The following is a 19,183-nucleotide window of genomic DNA, read 5'->3' as shown; positions in this document are numbered from 1 at the left end:
TATAAAGTTATAAGTGAGAGGATAGAAAGGAGGAACATTTAATAAAGTTGAAATAATTAATATATTAGCGAGATTACAATTTGGTAACAATCTGGGCATAATTAACAGAAAATAGTATTTACTTGGCTGATCTCTTAAATTAATTTTTCTCTTTAGGTACCAGGCAACGGTATTATTGTTGATGTGGTGATATTGGAAACGACTTTAAAGTAATTGATAGTAATGGTAATTATACGCTAAGAGGAAGACATTTAAGCACTAGGGGAGGTGGAAGAGAACCACTACCCCTCTCTCTCGAATGCATTAGCTGGTTGAGGTAAGCCAGCTAAAGCCTTGGAGAAGATAAAGAGTATCTGTGTAAAAAGTAGAAAACATACAAAATAACAAATTCTGTAGTAATACATAGAAATATTACAGTGGTACCGTCGGTCGAAATATCGTCCGGCTAATTCGTAACCCAAAAAACCTCGAACCTGAATTGCCATGGCGCTAATGAAAAAATAGCTCTTGCTGCCCTCCGTGCGGAAATAGCCCGAGTTTTTTCGTAACCCGAAAAACCTTCGTAGCCGAAACATAAATCCATAGGGATTTTTGTACCCGAAAATCTAGTGGTATTCTATCGGGTACCACTGTACTAGAGTAATTAGAAATTGTTTCAATAACTTACATTTATACTGTATTCAAAATTTGTCAGATTTTGTAGATCAGTTTAAAACATAAACTCCACAATGTCAATGACAACGAGAATACGGCACAAAAATTACACACCACAAGTCTTCTCAGATAAGAAGAGCCTCAAATCAATAGATTCAAATAGAAACATACTAGAAGCCATAGAAAGAATGGAGAGAAAACCTTAAACAAGAACTTAAAACTTCCAGACAAGAAAAAGAGAAGACTTTAAAAGAGAAATGGATGAATTAAATCAACTATTAAAACGTTAACAGAAGATTTAAAAGATGCCACATAAAAATGAAGCTCTAAAAAATAAAACTGAAGAACTAGAAAAGAGAACAAAAGAAGTCGAGGACAACCAAAAAACAAGATGCAGTAGAAAATATTACAAAAGAGGCAAAAGTAGGGAAAAATGTTAAAGATAAGAGGTCTTAAAGAGATAAAATGAAGACATCTACGAAACAGTGATACATTCCTAGCAGAAAATAACTGACATCCCTTAGAAGTGATGGACTTGGAAACAGACAAATCTTCCATGTGAATCTGCAATAGCGAAGAAAAAGGCCTTCCAAGAGACATAGTGGTCTGTATGACAAGAGAAAGGATGCGTGATAGAATAATAGAAGCTAGCTATGGACAAGACCTAAAATAAATGATTCAGATATGAAGATTTATAAAGATGTGGCCATCTACCGTGTCCGAAAAAAAGGGATATTTATCCTTACAAGCACTTACAAATGAGAAACATTAGATTCAGGTGGAAACTGTAGAAGAATCACTGTTCCTGGATGGAAGATCTTATACAATAAAAACTGTGGAAAAGGCTAAAAAACTACTGGATAAATCAAAGCATTTGAAGAAAAGAAGCAGAATGAAGAAAAGAAGAAAAACAAACAAGAAGATAAAAAACAATTAAATACGGATAAAAAACCAAAAACACAAAAGAAACAAAAAAATGAAGAAGAGAAAAGGACGAAGAAGAAGCTGAACTGGAGGAGGATCTAATAGGTGCGATAGGAGGGGAGGATATAGTCGGAGAAGGAATGGAGATGGAGAAGAAGAGAAAAGAAGACGATGACAACAACTAGCAGAACTAGAAGAGACGGAAGAAGACAAATTTTTGGAATTCTAAGGAAAGAATCCTTATCAGTTTTTGGGTTGGAAAAAACCAGGCTTTCTTTAAAAAATGTTTTTTAAAGTGGGTTTTTAAAATTTAAAACAGAGTTTTGTTTTGTTTTTTGTTGCATAATGTGTAGGATTCCACCAATATGGGCTAAATGCAGGTCTGACATTATGACCAGCAGTTTAAATAATAATTGTCTTTTAAAAGTGATCTGTTAAAGCAAGTTGTTTTGGTTAACTGAAGTATTTTTTCTGGATTTTTTCTTGCACTATAAAATAAAGTGATTAAAAGAAGCAACCAACACTGGATACTGGTCTCACATGAACAACTGCCAATAAACTATTAAAGTTAAAATGTTTAAAAATTCAAACAGTTATTGGCTGAAGCAGACGGGCAAGAAAGAGTGGCTGAAGCTGCATTTTCCAAGACCTGCTGACTGCACACCTGTTCCCGAGGTGGTCTGTATGCGCACAGCAAGGCCTCATGGTGCTGCATCAAGCCACGCTACTGGGTATTTTTTTTAAAAAAATTCCCCCACCATCCTGCACACTCTTGCTAAGCACAGTCGGTGACAGCCGCTGCCTAGATGTCATCCCATTGAATGGCCATCCCTTTGATCGTGCACACAATCGTACTTGTGACCCCCCCCCCCACCAGTCCAGGGCATCAGAGCAGAGGTGTGCCCAGTAAATAATCATAATCATAATCATATTTATTTATATTCCGCTTAATCTCATGGAATCCAAGCAGATTACAAACAGTAAAATCATACAGTTAAAAAGAGGTGCATTAAAATTCCAAGAACCCCAATTCTCCCCCAAACATAAAAACATGATCAAACTCTAAAAAAGGATTTAACCAAAGAAAGTTAAAAGCATTAATACACATACACTAAAATTAGATCAAAATTCCAAGTGGAGTCCAGAGTAGGGTAAAAATGACGATGGAGGATAAGGGGAGAGGGGGGGGGTGCAGTCTGTTCTAGTCTGGAAAGGCCTGCTGGAAGAGATCCATCTTAACGCCTTCTTAAAGGTTTCCAAGGTGGTAATATGTCAGATCTCATCTGGCAGGTGTTCCAGAGTCTAGGAGCGGATGATGAAAGATCTCTGGGTTACTGCTGAAAGTCTAGTCGTCTTAGGTGCAATAATCTCCCCAATTCCCCTCACATGCCCTCTTACCCCCTCTCACCCTCACCTCATGCCCCTCTTGGACTGCTGTTGTACTTATAGCCATTGGAGGTGTCACACTTCCCCTTTTTTGCATTACCGCCCTGACTGACTGCTCCGTCCTTTTTAAAGTGCACCTGTACCAGTGTGTTTAGGGTTGGAACGGAGCACTCCTTTGGGACATTTATATGTACGGCTAGGTGCGCACTTTCCCAGCAGAGCGGTTTACTTTTGGTTCCTTTCAATCTGCGCTTTTCCCTCCTTAAGAGTGACCGCTGCACGGTTTCCAACTGCTTCAGGTGTGCACCATCAAACACTATGCCCCCAAGTGGCGCATAAACCGCTTCTTTTGGCCCATCTGTTTAAAGGCATTGTTGTTCCAGTAACGAGGTTGAAAAATAGTATAGCCACATTTTAAAGACAAATATGAACAATCCATTAAAAAAACAAGAATTTTAATTCTTTTAGTTTAAACCAGGGGTAGGCAACTGCGGCCTGGCAAGGCTGGGACTGGCCCCAGCCCGTCCTGCCGCCGATTGGCGCCGGAACCTTTGGCTCTCGCATGAGAAGCGTGGGGCCTTTGGCCTATCAGGAGGAGGCGGGCAAGGGGCAAGCAGCGGGCAAGGGGGGCAATTGTCTATAGAAGCCTCCGAAACGTGCATTATATTAACATTTTTTTAAAATCAGCATTTTTTTGTGTGTCCCCATTTCTTTTTTAAAAAAGTGTCCTCCATTTGAAAATTTTGTCTAATTTGTCCCGGTTTGTTTATTAATTTTTTAAAAAAATATTAATTATTTATTTTTTGGCTTCGGCCCCCCAGTTGTCTGAGGGACAGCAACCCAGCCCCCGGCTCAAAAAGGTTGCCTACCCCTGGTTTAAACCAAGCCAAACCTGCTTATAATCCTTTAGTTTTCTAAACCTATAGGTGTACTGGAAAACACTATGCCTTCCAGGGAAAAAATGTCTAATATAACTGAAGACTGACAATATAATGTAGACAATGTGTCCTACTGGCATATGATGTGGGCCTGGTCAGTAGTTACCCTTTTTGTTGTTGGATATATACATAATATTAATTAGCTATTAGAAAACTCCTGACATTTAAGGATGGTGATCTGGAATCTATCTGATGGTCAATATGGTTGGCCCCTGTTGCGCTTTTTACGTTACTCAAATACTTATATACTAATGCTGGAAAGATAAATATTCACCGTCTGTTATTTAAATATCAGAAAATGTACTATTTTAACAATGCATGTATGTAATGTGTATTTTAAAACATCACAAAGCAAATGTATCTGGAAATACAATCAACTTATATTAATGCATACACTAGCTCATGCTCATTATATATATAGATTAGATATAGTCCTTCCACCCCCACGTCTTTTTCTTTGAATCAGAGATTTAAAATTCAGCAACTTTTTAAAACACACACACACATAACCCTAAGATCCACTGTTCCTTCTCAAGCTCCAACTATTCCATATCATCTAAACATCGAAAAATTTTCTTCCCAAACATATGTCTGAAAACGTCTTTCAAAAACAACACTGCTAACTGCCCCAATACCTGAAAATTTAAGGGTCTGGAAAGTTGAGATGCTATTTGTCCATCATGGACCCATGCACACAATTCCATGTATCATCTAAACAATTGCTCATGCTGCAAACTTAAAATTGGCAGCACCTTAACTTGAAGCTGTCATGACAGCTTCAAGTTAAGTAGTGATCATATGAATGAGAGACTTTCAGGAGATGTAGTAACTTTCTTACTCAGGTCTTGTAAACTCAGGGGTGAAACTTTCTTTATTGAATCGACCCATCTCTAATGTGGTCTTCCTCTTTTTCTGCTATCTTCAACTTTACCAAACACTCTTTTTTATCTTTTTTTTATTTTTTCTTTCTTTTTTTGTACTATTCTCCCCCCCCCCCCAACAGCATTGAGGGAAATACATTCCAATCAAGTTAACAATCATTATCGGAGATGTGGAAAATATCATTAATTATATTTTTACTGTCTTTATCAAACACTCTAAACTTTTCCAATGAGTCATGTCATTTTATAAGACCAAAATATGATAATTTCAGTTTAGTCATTCTGTACTCTAGTGAGAGTTCAGATTTGATTTCCTCTCTGACTCAAAGTCTTCTTCCAAACTATGGTATTTGTAAAACTCTCCTCTAACACTAAATTTCAAATTAATCAAACTCCCTGTCATCTTTCTTCACTATCCATCTTTCACACCCATATGCAGAAATCAGAAATATGACATTGCTCATTCTGGATTTTGGTAATCAATGATATGTCTTTATATTTGAGATCTTATCTAACAGGTACCAAATTCCACCTGATCTTAGGAACTAAGCAGGGTCAGCCCTGGTGAGTACTTAGATGGGAGACCACTAAGGAATACCAGGTACTGTAGGCTATATTTCAGAGGAAGGAACTGGAAAAGCTACCTGAGGATTCTATGCCTAAGAAAACTCTATGAAATTCATGGGGTCACCATAAGTTGACAGGCGACTGGGTTAGCACTTGGATAGAAGACCATCAATAAATACCAGGTGCTGTAGGCTAACTTTCAGGAAAAGGAACTGGCAAAACCACCTCTGAAGATTTCTTGCCTAAGAAAACCCTATGGAGTTCATGGGGTCCATCGTAAGTTGATAGGCGATGTGAAGGCACATACTCAGAGAGAGAGTTTCCAAAATTACAACCATCTGAAGCTACTCCAATGTAAACACTGTGAACAATCAAGCTTAAAATAAGCCAGTAATAGGCACAATAAGCTTCCCTAGTGCCACTGAGAGTCATAATACAGTACAAATAAAACCACTCTAAGCTTACCTGGAGCTAGCCCAGCATTTGCAGGGCCTCCCATGGAAGGATGAGAGAACAAGGCTTGAGAGAAGGCAGATATATTTGACTGCGACATATTACTGAGTCGGGAGGTTGATCCTCCTTTAGGAATAAATTCATTTGCAGTGGGATTTGGCGTCTGTTTAAAAATCAAAACAGAGTATAAGTCAAATAACAACAACAACAACAAAACCCTTGCCCACTGAATAAATTAAAATAACTTTAAAAATAAATAACTCATTTATTAAAATGCAACAGACAGAAGCCAGGAACACAGAAGAGAAACTAGGTCTAGGAGCTCAACTGAGACGTTAGCTTTGTTCTTCTCCTGCAGGAGCTCTCCAAGTCACACGTTATATGACTTTTCAAAAATTTTCAAAAATGATTTGAAGGCAAAAGAGTCTTCATTTTGTTCAAATTACATCATTTCTGCCTAAACCAAAACGGCTAATTGCTAAGCACCAAGTCCCTTGAATGGTGCAAACTTGTCTTTTAGTCATAGGAAACCTGCTGGGAAATATGTTTTCATGCAACTTCCTCTGGTAATCTAGGATTTACAAATGAAGGGTTTGGAACAGAAGTATCAATTCTGCTAATAATGGCACACTATCAAGTGGCCAAATGATATCTCAAAGAATTAAACTATAGGCCCATCACAGAGGCTCCAAGGTTTTTTTTAAAATAAAAAAGCCACTATAAATATAGCCATTTTAATTTTTTTTCCAAATATCTGAACCAGTTTTTCTGTGAGGATGGAGGGAAAGACGTACAATCAGGAGCCAGAATAGTATGTGATTTTGAGTGTTGGACTAGGAGTCCAGAAGACCGAGGTTCAAATCACCACTCAGCCATGGAAACCCACTGGGTGACCTTGGGCAAGTCACACTCTCTTGGTCTAAAAGAGGAAGGCAATATCAAATCCCCTCTGACAAAATCTTGAGAAGACAACTCTACGATAGGGTTGCCATAAACTGGATTGACCTGAAGGCATATAACATCAATACAGCATGTTCTAATGGTTTGTTACATGATATAATTTAAAATAAACTTTGGTTTTATTACTGCAGTAAGTTTGGGAAATTCAGTTCTAACCCACATACAGTGGACCAAATTTACTAGACAGACCAGAACAAAATAGCAGAACTGTTGTCAAGTCATTCTGCATGATTAAAATGTGGATCTGAGCTCCCTGGAAAAATGCCAGAATACAATGTAAGGGGAGAAAAATCACAGTGGGTCCTATTAACATATAGCAAATCAGTGGATGATTCTTAATTTCTATTTTTGGCTTGACTTTTGTGTGTTTTTGAACTGTGCAATAAGTGAAAAAATAATGAACTGGTAATTAAAGGAATCCTGTTAAACCATACGCATTTTAATCCACTGTTGTTCTTCAAAACATTAATGGGCCAGCTTTATATTAAACATGATAAACACACATCTTTACACAATGCAATACCTCAATTCATCATTTTTTAAAAAAAATCGTAATGGGGCAGCAGAATAAAAGACACCCTATATAAGCTGCAGAAAACATCTTATGCTGTAAGATAATGGAAAAGCACACAGTTTGGCAAAGAAGATTCAAATTTTGTCATCAACTTAATGCATGTCAAACAAGTTTTTAAATTAAGTTATAAGTCTCAAACAGTATATGAACATCAGATTCTTTTACAACAAGGCAATGCTGTATTTCTGTTTATTTAACCTCGAGTAAGTCAATGTTAATTTACACCTTAGTAGGAATTACAATTTTACACTTCAATTTTGTCAGTTACATTTATTTCTAAAAAGACAAAGCAGCTGGATAAGTCCGAAAAAAAGAGATTTGATAAATATCTAATGCAAAATGCTAGTAATTTTTCCAAAAGCTAAAAAGAACAATACAGAATTTAAAAACAACAACTAATTAGCCCTTTGATAAAACTAAATGGCATAAAACCTGCCCTGTCAAAATGCTAGCAACCACAAGACAATCACTGAAACATCCTGACAATGCCAACAGGAGTCCCTGCAATAGCAAATGTTCTGAGAAGAAAAAAATCTAAACACACATTCCACCCATAAGAAATGCAAGGGAGGTGTGGGGAGGATAGAAATCCACCCACTTGTGCAGTAAATGGCAGCCATTGAAATATAATGAAAAATAATAAAATATAGGTGAGATGTGTACCAAACCAGTTGAACAAGACCAAACAGAAGCATGTGCTTAGCTTTCACTAGCCTTGTAAACAAAACACCAAGCAAGCTACACTCCTGCCTACAACATTAAAGAAAAATGACCAGAAGTAGATAACTTTCATATATACTTATTACATCATAGTGATCACCCCTCAGCTTTCAGAATAACCATGACCCAAATATCTCACAGCAAACACAAACAACTCTTATATTATTTGCCTCCCCACCAATAAAAAAGGGTGAAATTTTCATTATTCTAGCAGGAGTCTAAAGAGTCAGCAAGGAGATAATGAAAACAACCCACAAACCATCATTCCTATAACACAGTAAAATTGAAAGAATAACAGAGTTCAAGAGTACCCTTGTGTGAGAGAGTTTTCATCCAGTATCTACTGATCCTGGAATCCCCATGATGCTTGCACAACCTATGAACTGTTTGCTACAAGTAAGGAAGACAGGTGGACATGAAGGAGAGATGAGAAAGTTGGGACATGATTCTCTCCAACCAGATATGCTAATTATTTGACTATAAACTGCATCACCTTCAGTCACCACTGTTGATGGCTATGGTGGCTGGGGATGGTGTGAGCTGCTGCCCTATACATACAGAGGACATTAGGTAGCAGTAGATGGATGGTCCATGTGGCTGAAGAAGCAATATCAACATGAGATTCTTCTACATCATGTCATTCTTATTTTCTAGGCCATTTTCTAACATTTCCAGTTTTTCACTCATGCTGAAGTAATGTCGCTATGTTTATGCTGAGGCTAGGTCTCATAGCAAGGACAGGCTAGGCTTCATACTAACAATCAGGCTATATCTCCTTTTTTTACAAGCCGTTTTGCTTCAGGAATAGCTCCTGGAACTGGGGCTAGAAATAGAGAATTTCTGGAACAAAAGCTCTGTGGCATGAGAAATGAAAAATAGAGTTGTATTAGGCATACTTCTTGCACACACACGCTCATGCTGAAGAAGTCAACAACCAGGTTTCTTTTGAACAACTTAATCCTTATCTGCTTTAAAGCTGACCAAATTTACTCATACAATATTAGTGTTTACCTGCTTAAGCATCTATTATGAAAAGTGCTGGGGGGTTGTTTTTGTTTTTTTAAAAAAAATCTAAACACACACATACACACATTAAAAAATCTCATGCTGGTCTAGCTTGGCCATCTGTCACTCTTTTCAACCATTCCCTGTCCATCTTTGATGCTAGCAGGTGAGGTTCTACAAAATGCATTTAATTATTCTTTCACGATGATCCAGTAAGCACACTGGTAGAGTCTCAATCAACATACATATGCTATAGGAGGGGAGGTAAAGGCATTATTTCTCATTCCCCAGTTACTGACCAGCTTGGGTGTGTGTGTATCTGGTGCTCCCTCACTGCCCTTGTGTCCCTTGGGAAGACAAAGCACCCTCCGTCCCTAATGCAGGGCTGAATCTTCTTCCCCCAGTGTGAGGGCAACAGGGATGTGCTCAACAGCATTCCTGAAGCCAGTCAGTAGCTGGAGGGACAGAGATGCACCTAGGAACTGACAGACACAGATGAGGTAAAGGGACCCCCATAAGAAAGGCCCCCCAAACTACAATTACACTGGTGTATGTTACTGATTGAATTCTAGCCATTATGTGCAACAATAGAGTACTGAGCTGCAATCTGAATCCATATGTGCAGACACAGGATGGGATGCCTGTTAGAAAAACACAAAAAGATGAACAGGACAGGGGTTTTTGAAAATTCATTTTAAGGTCTGCATTCTAATTAGTGTATATTCTTTGGACATTTCTGGATTAAGCCCTATATTTCTCAAAGAAGCTAACAAGGAATGCTCAAAGCCTAATAAAAAGCCATTGTACTTATTTGTTACCAAAGCTCAACTACTGGGGGAAAAAGGCAGACAAAAATGATACCAGTGTGTAATTTATTCCCTCTCTCTACATGCAAAATACGGACAAGAACGATACCAGTGTATAATTTATTCCCTCTCAATACATGCCCTTTTCTGGAGTAGCATTCTAAGAAAGATACATTCAACTTCTAATCACTGCTGAAACAAAATCAGGTCATTCCAACCAAGAGAGCTGCCAAAGCACACATTTATGTAGGTCAAGTCATTAAGTGGAGAGAAAAAACCTTCACCACCACACCCTCACTTATGCAACACTATAACTTGCATGATACATTTGTGAGAATTCTATGCCATCACAAAGGAAAACTGCTTGAAAAATTTATACAAAGTAAAACGCTGTTGCTTGCTCAAACAACAACAGAAATATAAACAATGATAAATAGGGTTTATTATACTCCATTCTCAGATGTCATTTTCCTCTTTACAAGCTCTTCAGCTTTATGAACTTTATTTTGCCTTTTATACTAGTTATGATTACTGCAGAGCTGAGAGGATAAACTTTATATGCTAGTAGTATATACAGAAAGAAGAATTTGTACGATGAAACGGAGAATGTATACAATGAAAGCAACATGTAGAAAGTGATTCTATCCTCACACCCTCCACAGGGGCTGCTAATTCACCTCTTCTACTCAAAATGAAGTATGAAACATCAGATTAAAAACAAAATCCTCAGGAGCATTTCAGGACCCAAGTCTCTGGTATTTTGTTTCTTCAAGCACCAAACATATACAACTACTAGGAAAATCCAAATGTCACTCCCTTTGTTAGGAGAGCATTAAGAAAACAGATGACATTTTCTCTGCATTCAAAATTTATATTTTGAGACCAAGGATGTAGAGTTCTTCTCCAAATGATTATAACTGCCAGTGATGTCACTAGAGGGGTTGTGGACTGCACCAGGTGACACCTCAGAAGAGGGGGAACACCCTCCTCCCACTGTGGGATAATAAGGGGGAGTGTGCTCCTCCTGGCTTTGCTGCTTTGCCACAGTGGTAGTTCCCTCCTCAGAAGGAGGCCACCATTGTGTCAAAGGAGGAGGAGGAGGGCGTCATTTTGGCCGCAATGGCCCCCTGGCAGCTCCCCCAGCAGCATCCTCCTTGCACCAAGTGAAACCAGGGCTGGGGACACCACCACAATCGGCATTCAGAATGTTGCTGCACTGGCATGACAGGCAGTTATTATTGGGTGATAACTGTTTCCATTCAAATGATAATTCTGTGAATTATTTCATTCTCATGTGATTCTTTTTTATTTTGCACAGAGAACTTATGTCTTTAAAGATGCTGCTGGACTACTACTCCTATCATCCCAGTCATGCTAGCTGGAAACTGTACTCCAAAAACAAGTACAGGGAACAATAAGTTCAGCTGCCAATCACAGGCTAGAATGTGTGAGATCTATTACTACTCGCAGTATAGTCACAGAGATAGCAAACTGCCTAAATCTACTAACAAACTTGAGCAAATGGTTCTCCAACTGAAAACTGTGTTGACTTGCCCATTGTGCCTAGCCTGGAATGAGTGTGTGTTTGTGTGAGAGATTGCAACATCATTTGTGCTAACCAGATGATTCTGCTGGACACTGGTCAGTAACTAACCATGGTGAGCTGTTTTGTTAGGTTAGGTGATGGAGTTCTGAAAGACCACTCCTATTTGACTCCTCTGAAACATTTCAGTTAAATGGCACTTGTTAAACAGACAATTTTAGCTACCAACAACTTTCTCCTGAATGTTAACTGGTTATCCACAATTCATAACTAGAAAATATATTATTTTAAGAAAGTAACATTTGTTGTAGGTGATTTGCTACTCAAATCAGGAGATTCAGAATACATTTGAGAAATAAAGTAGTTCTTTAGATATCAGCTTTGATTCTAACTTCTTCATTTCAACAATGGACATTTTGGCCAAATTTTACCCTCACTATGTGCATCTGACTACTTCATATTCCAAAAATAAAAATAATAGTCTGTATTAATTAAAGTGACTAGGAAAAAGTAATTTTACCTGTAAATTGCTTTCTGTGACTCTGTTCCACCAAACCATATTGATGGGTACTCCTGTTTTACACCTGTCAGCCAAGCAGCCAATAGTGTTCTTTGATTTTCGTGCCTTTGATCCCACCGGAACTATCCTCTCCTCCAGCATCCCCAGTCGATACTTTCTTGGCTATGGAAAAGAAGGAAAAAAACCAGGGCACTCCCAACATCCCTTAGCCTGAAACTCAAACTAAAACTAGATAAGAACATGTTTTTGGTCTGACTGGTGGAATAGGAAACAATTTGCAAGTAAAATTTCTGTTTGCTTGCTTCATCTAACTAAATATGTCCTGGAAAGCTTTAGAGGCAGTAAATAAAAATAGCATATTTTATAATACAATCCTATGCCTATTCGCACAGAATTTAAGTCCTACTGAGTGCAACTGGATTTACTCCTAGGGAAGTGTACATAGGACTGCACCATAAGTCAATTTTTATAGCAGGTATGGGGAATATGTGACTGTCCATGTACTGCTAAACTGCAATCCCCTTCCTCATTTCTCATATTGCCAGGACCACTGGTAGTTGCAGTTCACACATTCCCCCACCCCTGCTTTGCAGACTGATTGTATCATTTGTGACAGTTCATTTGGAACAGTGAGGATTATCTCATTGTATTTCAAGCGACTTATTCCCGACAGGATACAGTTGTAATTTTAAAACCAGGTTTTATTGCACATAGTTGTGGCTGGATGAGTGCAACCCATACACAGCCAGGATCCCAACCACACTTATCCAGCGGCTTGTCAAAAACGGGAGCTTGCCTTTTTTTTTGAAAAGCCACAGAATAAGCATAGCTGGGATCTGGGCTGCATACATGTTGCGCTTGCCCAGACGTGGCTGTGTGCGATAACACCTGGTTTTAAAATTAAAAGCGACTGTATCCTGTCAGGGATGCTGCTTTAAATACAAGGTGATAATCTCCAGCACTGGTTCACAGTGATTTTCCAAAAGAAAATAAGATGTTTGTGAAATGCTCAGAAACCTAGGTTCTCCTATCATATTTTTTTTCAATCAGAATACTGAATCAGTAACCCTTTCAGACTGCAAATAAATTTTAACAGGTTAACAACAACAGAGATAAAAACAAGTGTTTAAATATTTTTTTTGAAACCTATTGGCAATCTCTCAATAAAAGGGTACACAATTGCATCTATTTAGTTTAACAAACCGTTCATAATCAAATTCTTGTAACTTTGAATTAAACTTGACAGATGATAATTTAACATCAACAGGTTTATGTAAAATGAAGATATCTTTTCTAGTAAAGTAAATACGTAATATGTTACTTCAACGGAAGTACATTAGATGTCAGAACTTGTATTATGCTCGCCCTACATTCTTTAGAACTAAATTCAGATTTTGCATTAATTAAAATGAAATTGCCTGAAAGAGGCTGCTTTATATATCACACAGTCATGAAATGGCCCATGTGGATCTAGTTCATTTATACACTCTACTATTAATTTTGCCTCTTGTAGTAACTTAACTACAAGAGGCAAAATTACAAAATCAAGGCCTACATGACTTGATTGATATGAAAGATGTTCCAAGAATAAAGAAGCAGAAAGACCAAAACTCATAATGCAAAATATAATAATAATAATAATAATAATAATAATAATAATAATAATAATGACCTAAATTCCAGTACAGTCCACCCTCTTCATATGTGGGTGATCCGTTCCGGACCCTTACGCGTATGGGGAAAAGAGCATATGCTCAAGCCCCATAGAAAATAATGGGGTGCATGGAGTGTGCGGCATGAGTACACATCCCATTATTTCTGCTGGGCTTGCCTTCTGCATAAACTCAAAGCCGCAGAAGGCAAGCCCGTCTATAATGAGGGCTGATTGTACTAGTCCCAGTGAATCAAAACTGATTTAATGGCTCTATCCCAGTTAGGACTAGCAGATGGATATAGGCCAATGACAGAAGTAAGATATAACTGGTAAGAGTTCAAATCTGCCAATACAATCAACAATTTTGGGGAATGCATTCAAGTGTAGCATTTTTATATGAAACACAGTAGTGCAAGGTATTATATTCTGCCACTTAGCAATCCTTCTTCACAAGCAACTTTTACTGTTTACTTGAAAAAGTCAAAGACTGGCATTCACAACCTAGATCCTTGCTCATAGTGAACTAATCCTATTTCTCCAAAAACATATACAATTGTGAACATCCAACCGTCTATATGCAACCACTTAGTGATCCAGATGCAAGCACATTATTAGATAAGCTTCATGCTGCCTCTCAAAATAATAATTCATTAAATTATTATAGAAATCAGAAGCTGCATCAAATCTGGCCCTGGGGATCAACCCCAATATGCAACAACCATTTGTTGACAGGCAACATTAGGACATTGAGGTTGAGAAGCTAGCTGATCATCCTGCATTTCACTGACTGCATTTCACTGACTAGCTTTTTTTCATTTTTACATGAACAAACATTTATGATATTTTTGAACAATATTAAGAGATGTAAGGTGTTAATGGGGTCCATGAGAATGAAGACCAGATTTAATTCTAAATGATATAACTGATACCAACTAATCACATAAAATACTTGTAATAAAGATAAATATTTTATCCTGTGTTGATAGGAGGACTACTTCCCTTCTGGAACTTCTCCCAAGGAGGAGGAGATTAAGAAAAGACCAAAGGGCAGAGATAAAGGCAAAGGTAAAGGTTTCCCCTTTGACAAAGTTGTCAAGTTGGGTCTGACTGTATGGGGGAAGTGCTCGTCTCCGTTACTAAAACGAAGAGCCAGAGTTTTCAAAGACTATTCTGTGATCATACATCCAGCAAAACTGTACAAAACACTGTTACCTTCCCACCCAAGTGGTACCTATTTATCTATTTGCACTTTTACATGCTTTCAAACTGTTCAGTTGGCAGAAACTGGAACTAATGACAGCAGCTCACGCCATCATGTGGCACTTGGGTCTTGAAATGCTGACCTGTCAATCTTGCAATCGTCAGAGTCAGTATCTTAACCACTGAGTCACCATGTTCCTTAAAGGCTAGAGATGACAAAAACAGAACAAAAAAGCCCTCAAAAAAACTGAATAGACCACAAAGTGAAGGGAACCCATGGTGGATTTACAGCAGAATCTACTTGTCTGTGTATTTCCCTATCTTTACAAAGAGAAAAGGAGGGATGCAGCTGAGTCCAAGACCTAGTTCCAATGTCTTATTGGGAAAAACCTACCCTTTCTTTCACTTTATGTACACCACTTACACCATCTTCTCTACCTCCATCTCCTACCATCCAAAAAGACCTTTTGCAAGACTCACGTGAGTGGTAGGAGCCCACAGTGCAGCACACCAGTTGCAGCAATCTAGGCTCGTTCCAAGTGACCACTTTACTCCAGGAAGGCCAGCTCAGCTTTTCTATTTCTTGGCCAAGATTCCTTAGATACTCAAACACTCCATTCCATTCCCTCCCACAAGTAACAAATGGGAAGCATTAAAAAATCAGGCCACCAGCGTAAAGACTGACACTCTGCCTTCTCTCCAGGAGCTCCTACTAGGCATGGTGTTGGCACTAAACCAAGGGTAGTGGAGCCTCTGGGGTTTGTCTCAGTTTTGAAGCCAGGAGCAGCGATTGCCAATAGTTTTTCAGCCATAGAGGACTTGTATTAGGCATTTCCAGTTCTGGGCTAGAGCCAACTGCCTCCTCCAGCAGTACAAATGGATCCTGAACTTCGGATTCCATGTCCCAGCCACTGCTGGATTCCTGGGTCTTGACTACACTATCTTATATATGTTTAATTCATAATCCTGTCATAGCCTTGGAGTAGGTATTGTGCCTTGAGTGCAGCAACCAGGGAATCCTAAATTTCATTAACTTTTATTAGGCTCATTTCCAGCCCTTTATAGTATGAGAACAGATTAGGAAGTCCATGAATGTATAAACAACTTATGAAGTCTCAAGAACATGTTAACAAGGGTTCTAGCTGCCAAAGAGCATGGGACTGGAGAGGGGAGCAAAGAACCACCTCCTTTCTACTTTGTCCACAGTAATGGCACACTGCTATATACAGTGGACCCTTGTTTTACACTGGGGTTTGGTTCCAAGATCCCCTGTGGATATCAAAATCTGTGGATGCTCAAGTCCCATTAAATATAATGACATAGCAAAATAGTGTCCCTTACAACAATTGGAAAATCAAGGTTTGATATTTGAAATTTATACTTTTTTGAACATTTTCAAGCCGTGGATGCTTGAATCTGTGTATAAAAAAATCCGTATATAAGAAGGGCTGGCTGTACATCCCCCAATCCAATCTAAGGAAGGGCATGCCAGACTTATTTACTCATATGTAATAATTGTTAACATGTATCACTCTTAATGAACAAAAATGAAATGGATCACAGGTAGCCAAGAACTGCAGAAAAAGCAAGAAAGCAGTATAAGTAAGCAATATGCTTTTGTTTATACGCTTCAAGACAACAAGCTCATTCGATTATGACTGCTTTAAACAGTGTACAACCAACAGCAATGCTGAACAATGTATTACTATTCCTGTAGCTAATTCTTCCATCAGATAAAGTGGTAAAAATGCACCTGGAATATACTACTTCAGGTTGAGGGGAAGAATTCTCACATGTTTGAACACCCTCCCTGTCCTACATTTAGAAAACAAACATGAAAAGGGAGAGGGGAGACTAGAAAAGAGTTTTACAAATGTAACATATTGTACTGAGAATTTTTATGTGAGCTCTCATCCACAATATGAAATAGTATGGTCCAGAGAGGCTACCATCTTATTTCCTGTTTGTTAGAACTCAGCCTGTAATACAGTTCTATAAATGATATTAATATAATTTATGTTACAAGGCCTATTCGGGGCAAATAGGGACCTACCTCATCAAGTGACTCTTTTCCTGGTAAAGGGATTTCTCAAAATTCTGCATGAGCTATTCAAGTCTGACTGCACAGTAGCACTCTGGCACATGTCCAAATGTGTTAATATTCTTTCATATAACTTCATAAAATTTATTAACTGAACTCCCATCTATGGGTAAGTCTTAAAGAATACAGTGTGGCATACTTTTGAGTGGGCATGGATTAGATTGCACTGCAGATAGGATTTCTATTCAAAACAAAACTAGACTGGCCCAACTCTCATGGTAAGATTTTCATTTAATAGGTAGCAATATACTGATAACATCAAGAAAATATACCAGTTTTTGTGGGTTTTTAAAAATTTGGCTAGCTGTTTACAAGATGATTACTGTACTGTAATCTTTAAAATGTTTTCAGTTCTCAATAAAGAAGTATAGAGTCATACAGTGACAGTCATAGCTATCTTCTGTTTCCTGATATAAGATTTTTCCTACCTTTTCCAACATGAACTTGTAAGGTTAAGAAAGAAATATTTTTATACATTAAAAATACAGGCCTATGTACAGCTATTTTAGGACACTTGAGTAGCCAAGTACTTAACTATTTTAAACAATTCAACACAGAGAAATGTAAGGTACTGCACTTAGGGCAGAAAAATGAAATGCACAGATATAGGATGGGAGACACAATGCTGAATGAAAGTACATGTGAAAGAGATCTAGGAGTCCAAGTAGACCATAAGTTGAACATGAGTCAACAGTGTGATGCGGCAGCTAAAAAGGCCAATGCAATTCTAGGCTGCATCAATAAAAGTATAGTGTCTTGATCAAGAGAAGTAATAGTGCCACTGTATTCTGCTCTGGTCAGGCCCCACCTGGAATATTGTGTCCAGTTCTGGGCACCACAATTCAAAAAGGACATTGAGAAACTGGAGCGTGTCCAGAGGAGGGCGACTAAAATGGTGAAAGGTCTGGAAACCTTGCCCTATGAGGAACGACTCAGGGAGCTGGGTATGTTTAGCCTGGAGAAGAGAAGGTTAAGAGGTGATATGATAGCCCTGTTTAAATATTTGAAAGGATGTCACATTGAGGAGGGAGCAAGCTTGTTTTCTGCTGCTCCAGAGAACAGGACCCGGAACAATGGATGCAAGCTACAGGAAAAGAGATTCCACCTCAACATTAGGAAGAACTTCCTGACAGTAAGGGCTGTTTGACAGTGGAACAAACTCCCCCAGAGTGTAGTGGAGTCTCCTTCCTTGGAGGTCTTTAAGCAGGGGCTGGATGGCCATCTGTTGGGGATGCTTTGATTTGGATCTCCTGCATGGCAGGGGGTTGGACTGGATGGCCCTTGTGGTCTCTTCCAACTCTATGATTCTATGATCTATGATTCTATGATGCTGTTCCCCCCCCCCTGCTTACTTTGAAAAACAGATTGCATGGAATATAGACTGCTTTATTGGTTCTATCCTTAGCTGCCTAGTGATTTGTTCTAAATTAACTATGTAATAGATGTTTGCTATCCCAAGAACACCTGGAATTTTTAAAATCACAAGGAAGAAAAAATTATTTTGGATGCTGGCTATAAAGACTTTTAAAGCCTTTTGAATGAGGAAGGTAATCAGCAAAATGAGCTATGGTAAAGCACAGTCATCAACAATTGACTGATTTAGCAGCTGGAGGTGTTAATTACATATCAGAATTCCACATAGTAGACTACATACTAGAATTACATTACATTAAATTACACACTAGAATTCTACATATCATACCTACTTTCTGGTGAAAAGTATTTAAAGGAAGTCAAGGATACAAATATAGGATACTTTACAGCAAAAAGGGGCATGGAATTTTTGAGGTCTATCAAATGTGAACAACACATCATGGTTGAGTATGATGATCTCATTAAGAAGCACCAACTCCATTAACTTCAAATCCATATGAAAGACACTTTTTTGATCCCAACTTGTGCATGTAGAGGACATGAATGGAATCATCTATGCCAGTGGTGGTGAACCTATGGCACGTGTGCCCTCTCTGGCATGCAGAGCTCTCTCTGTGAACAAGCAGCCTCTTTCTCCTCTTTCCTCACCTTTCCATCCTTTTAACAGCTGCCCCAGAGGCAGGTAAAGGGATGGGAGGGAGGGGGAAGAGGAAGGGCTGGAGTGCGCCTGTTCCTTCTCTCCCCCTGGGAAGCCAGTTGAAGGCATGGGGGGAGTAGGTGCATGCTTGTCCCTCTTCCCCCCATCCTCCCATTCTTTTAACTGGTTTCCTGAGGCCAGTTATAGGCAGGGGAGGGCGGGGAAAAGAGTGGAGCAGGTGCATGCCTCTTCCATTACCCTCCCCCCAGTTCCCTCCCAGAGCTCA

General features: G+C 38.7%; 1 protein-coding gene across 9 annotated transcripts in view; it reads right to left on the bottom strand.

Annotated features, from left to right (window-relative positions):
• The window catches only part of PAN3 (poly(A) specific ribonuclease subunit PAN3), a 95,627-nt gene that overhangs the window by 43,536 nt on the left and 32,908 nt on the right, over nt 1–19,183 (bottom strand). For 8 of the 9 annotated variants that reach the window (XR_006103119.1, XR_006103118.1, XR_006103120.1 and 5 more), the window contains exons 5-6: nt 11,932–12,093; nt 5,816–5,966 (exon numbers count right to left, since the gene is read on the bottom strand). Coding sequence is in view for 6 of the 9 variants with exons in the window: in XM_042460443.1 (XP_042316377.1) it covers nt 5,816–5,966; nt 11,932–12,093 (313 nt within the window). In the remaining 3 variants the exon portion in view is untranslated. The remainder of the gene's footprint in view (nt 1–5,815; nt 5,967–11,931; nt 12,094–19,183) is intronic. The other variant, XM_042460440.1, reaches the window with a different exon arrangement.

This window comes from Sceloporus undulatus, chromosome 3 (genome assembly GCF_019175285.1).
Source record: "Sceloporus undulatus isolate JIND9_A2432 ecotype Alabama chromosome 3, SceUnd_v1.1, whole genome shotgun sequence".
Taxonomy (NCBI): domain Eukaryota; kingdom Metazoa; phylum Chordata; class Lepidosauria; order Squamata; family Phrynosomatidae; genus Sceloporus; species Sceloporus undulatus.
This window is presented reverse-complemented; position numbering and strand designations above follow the sequence as displayed.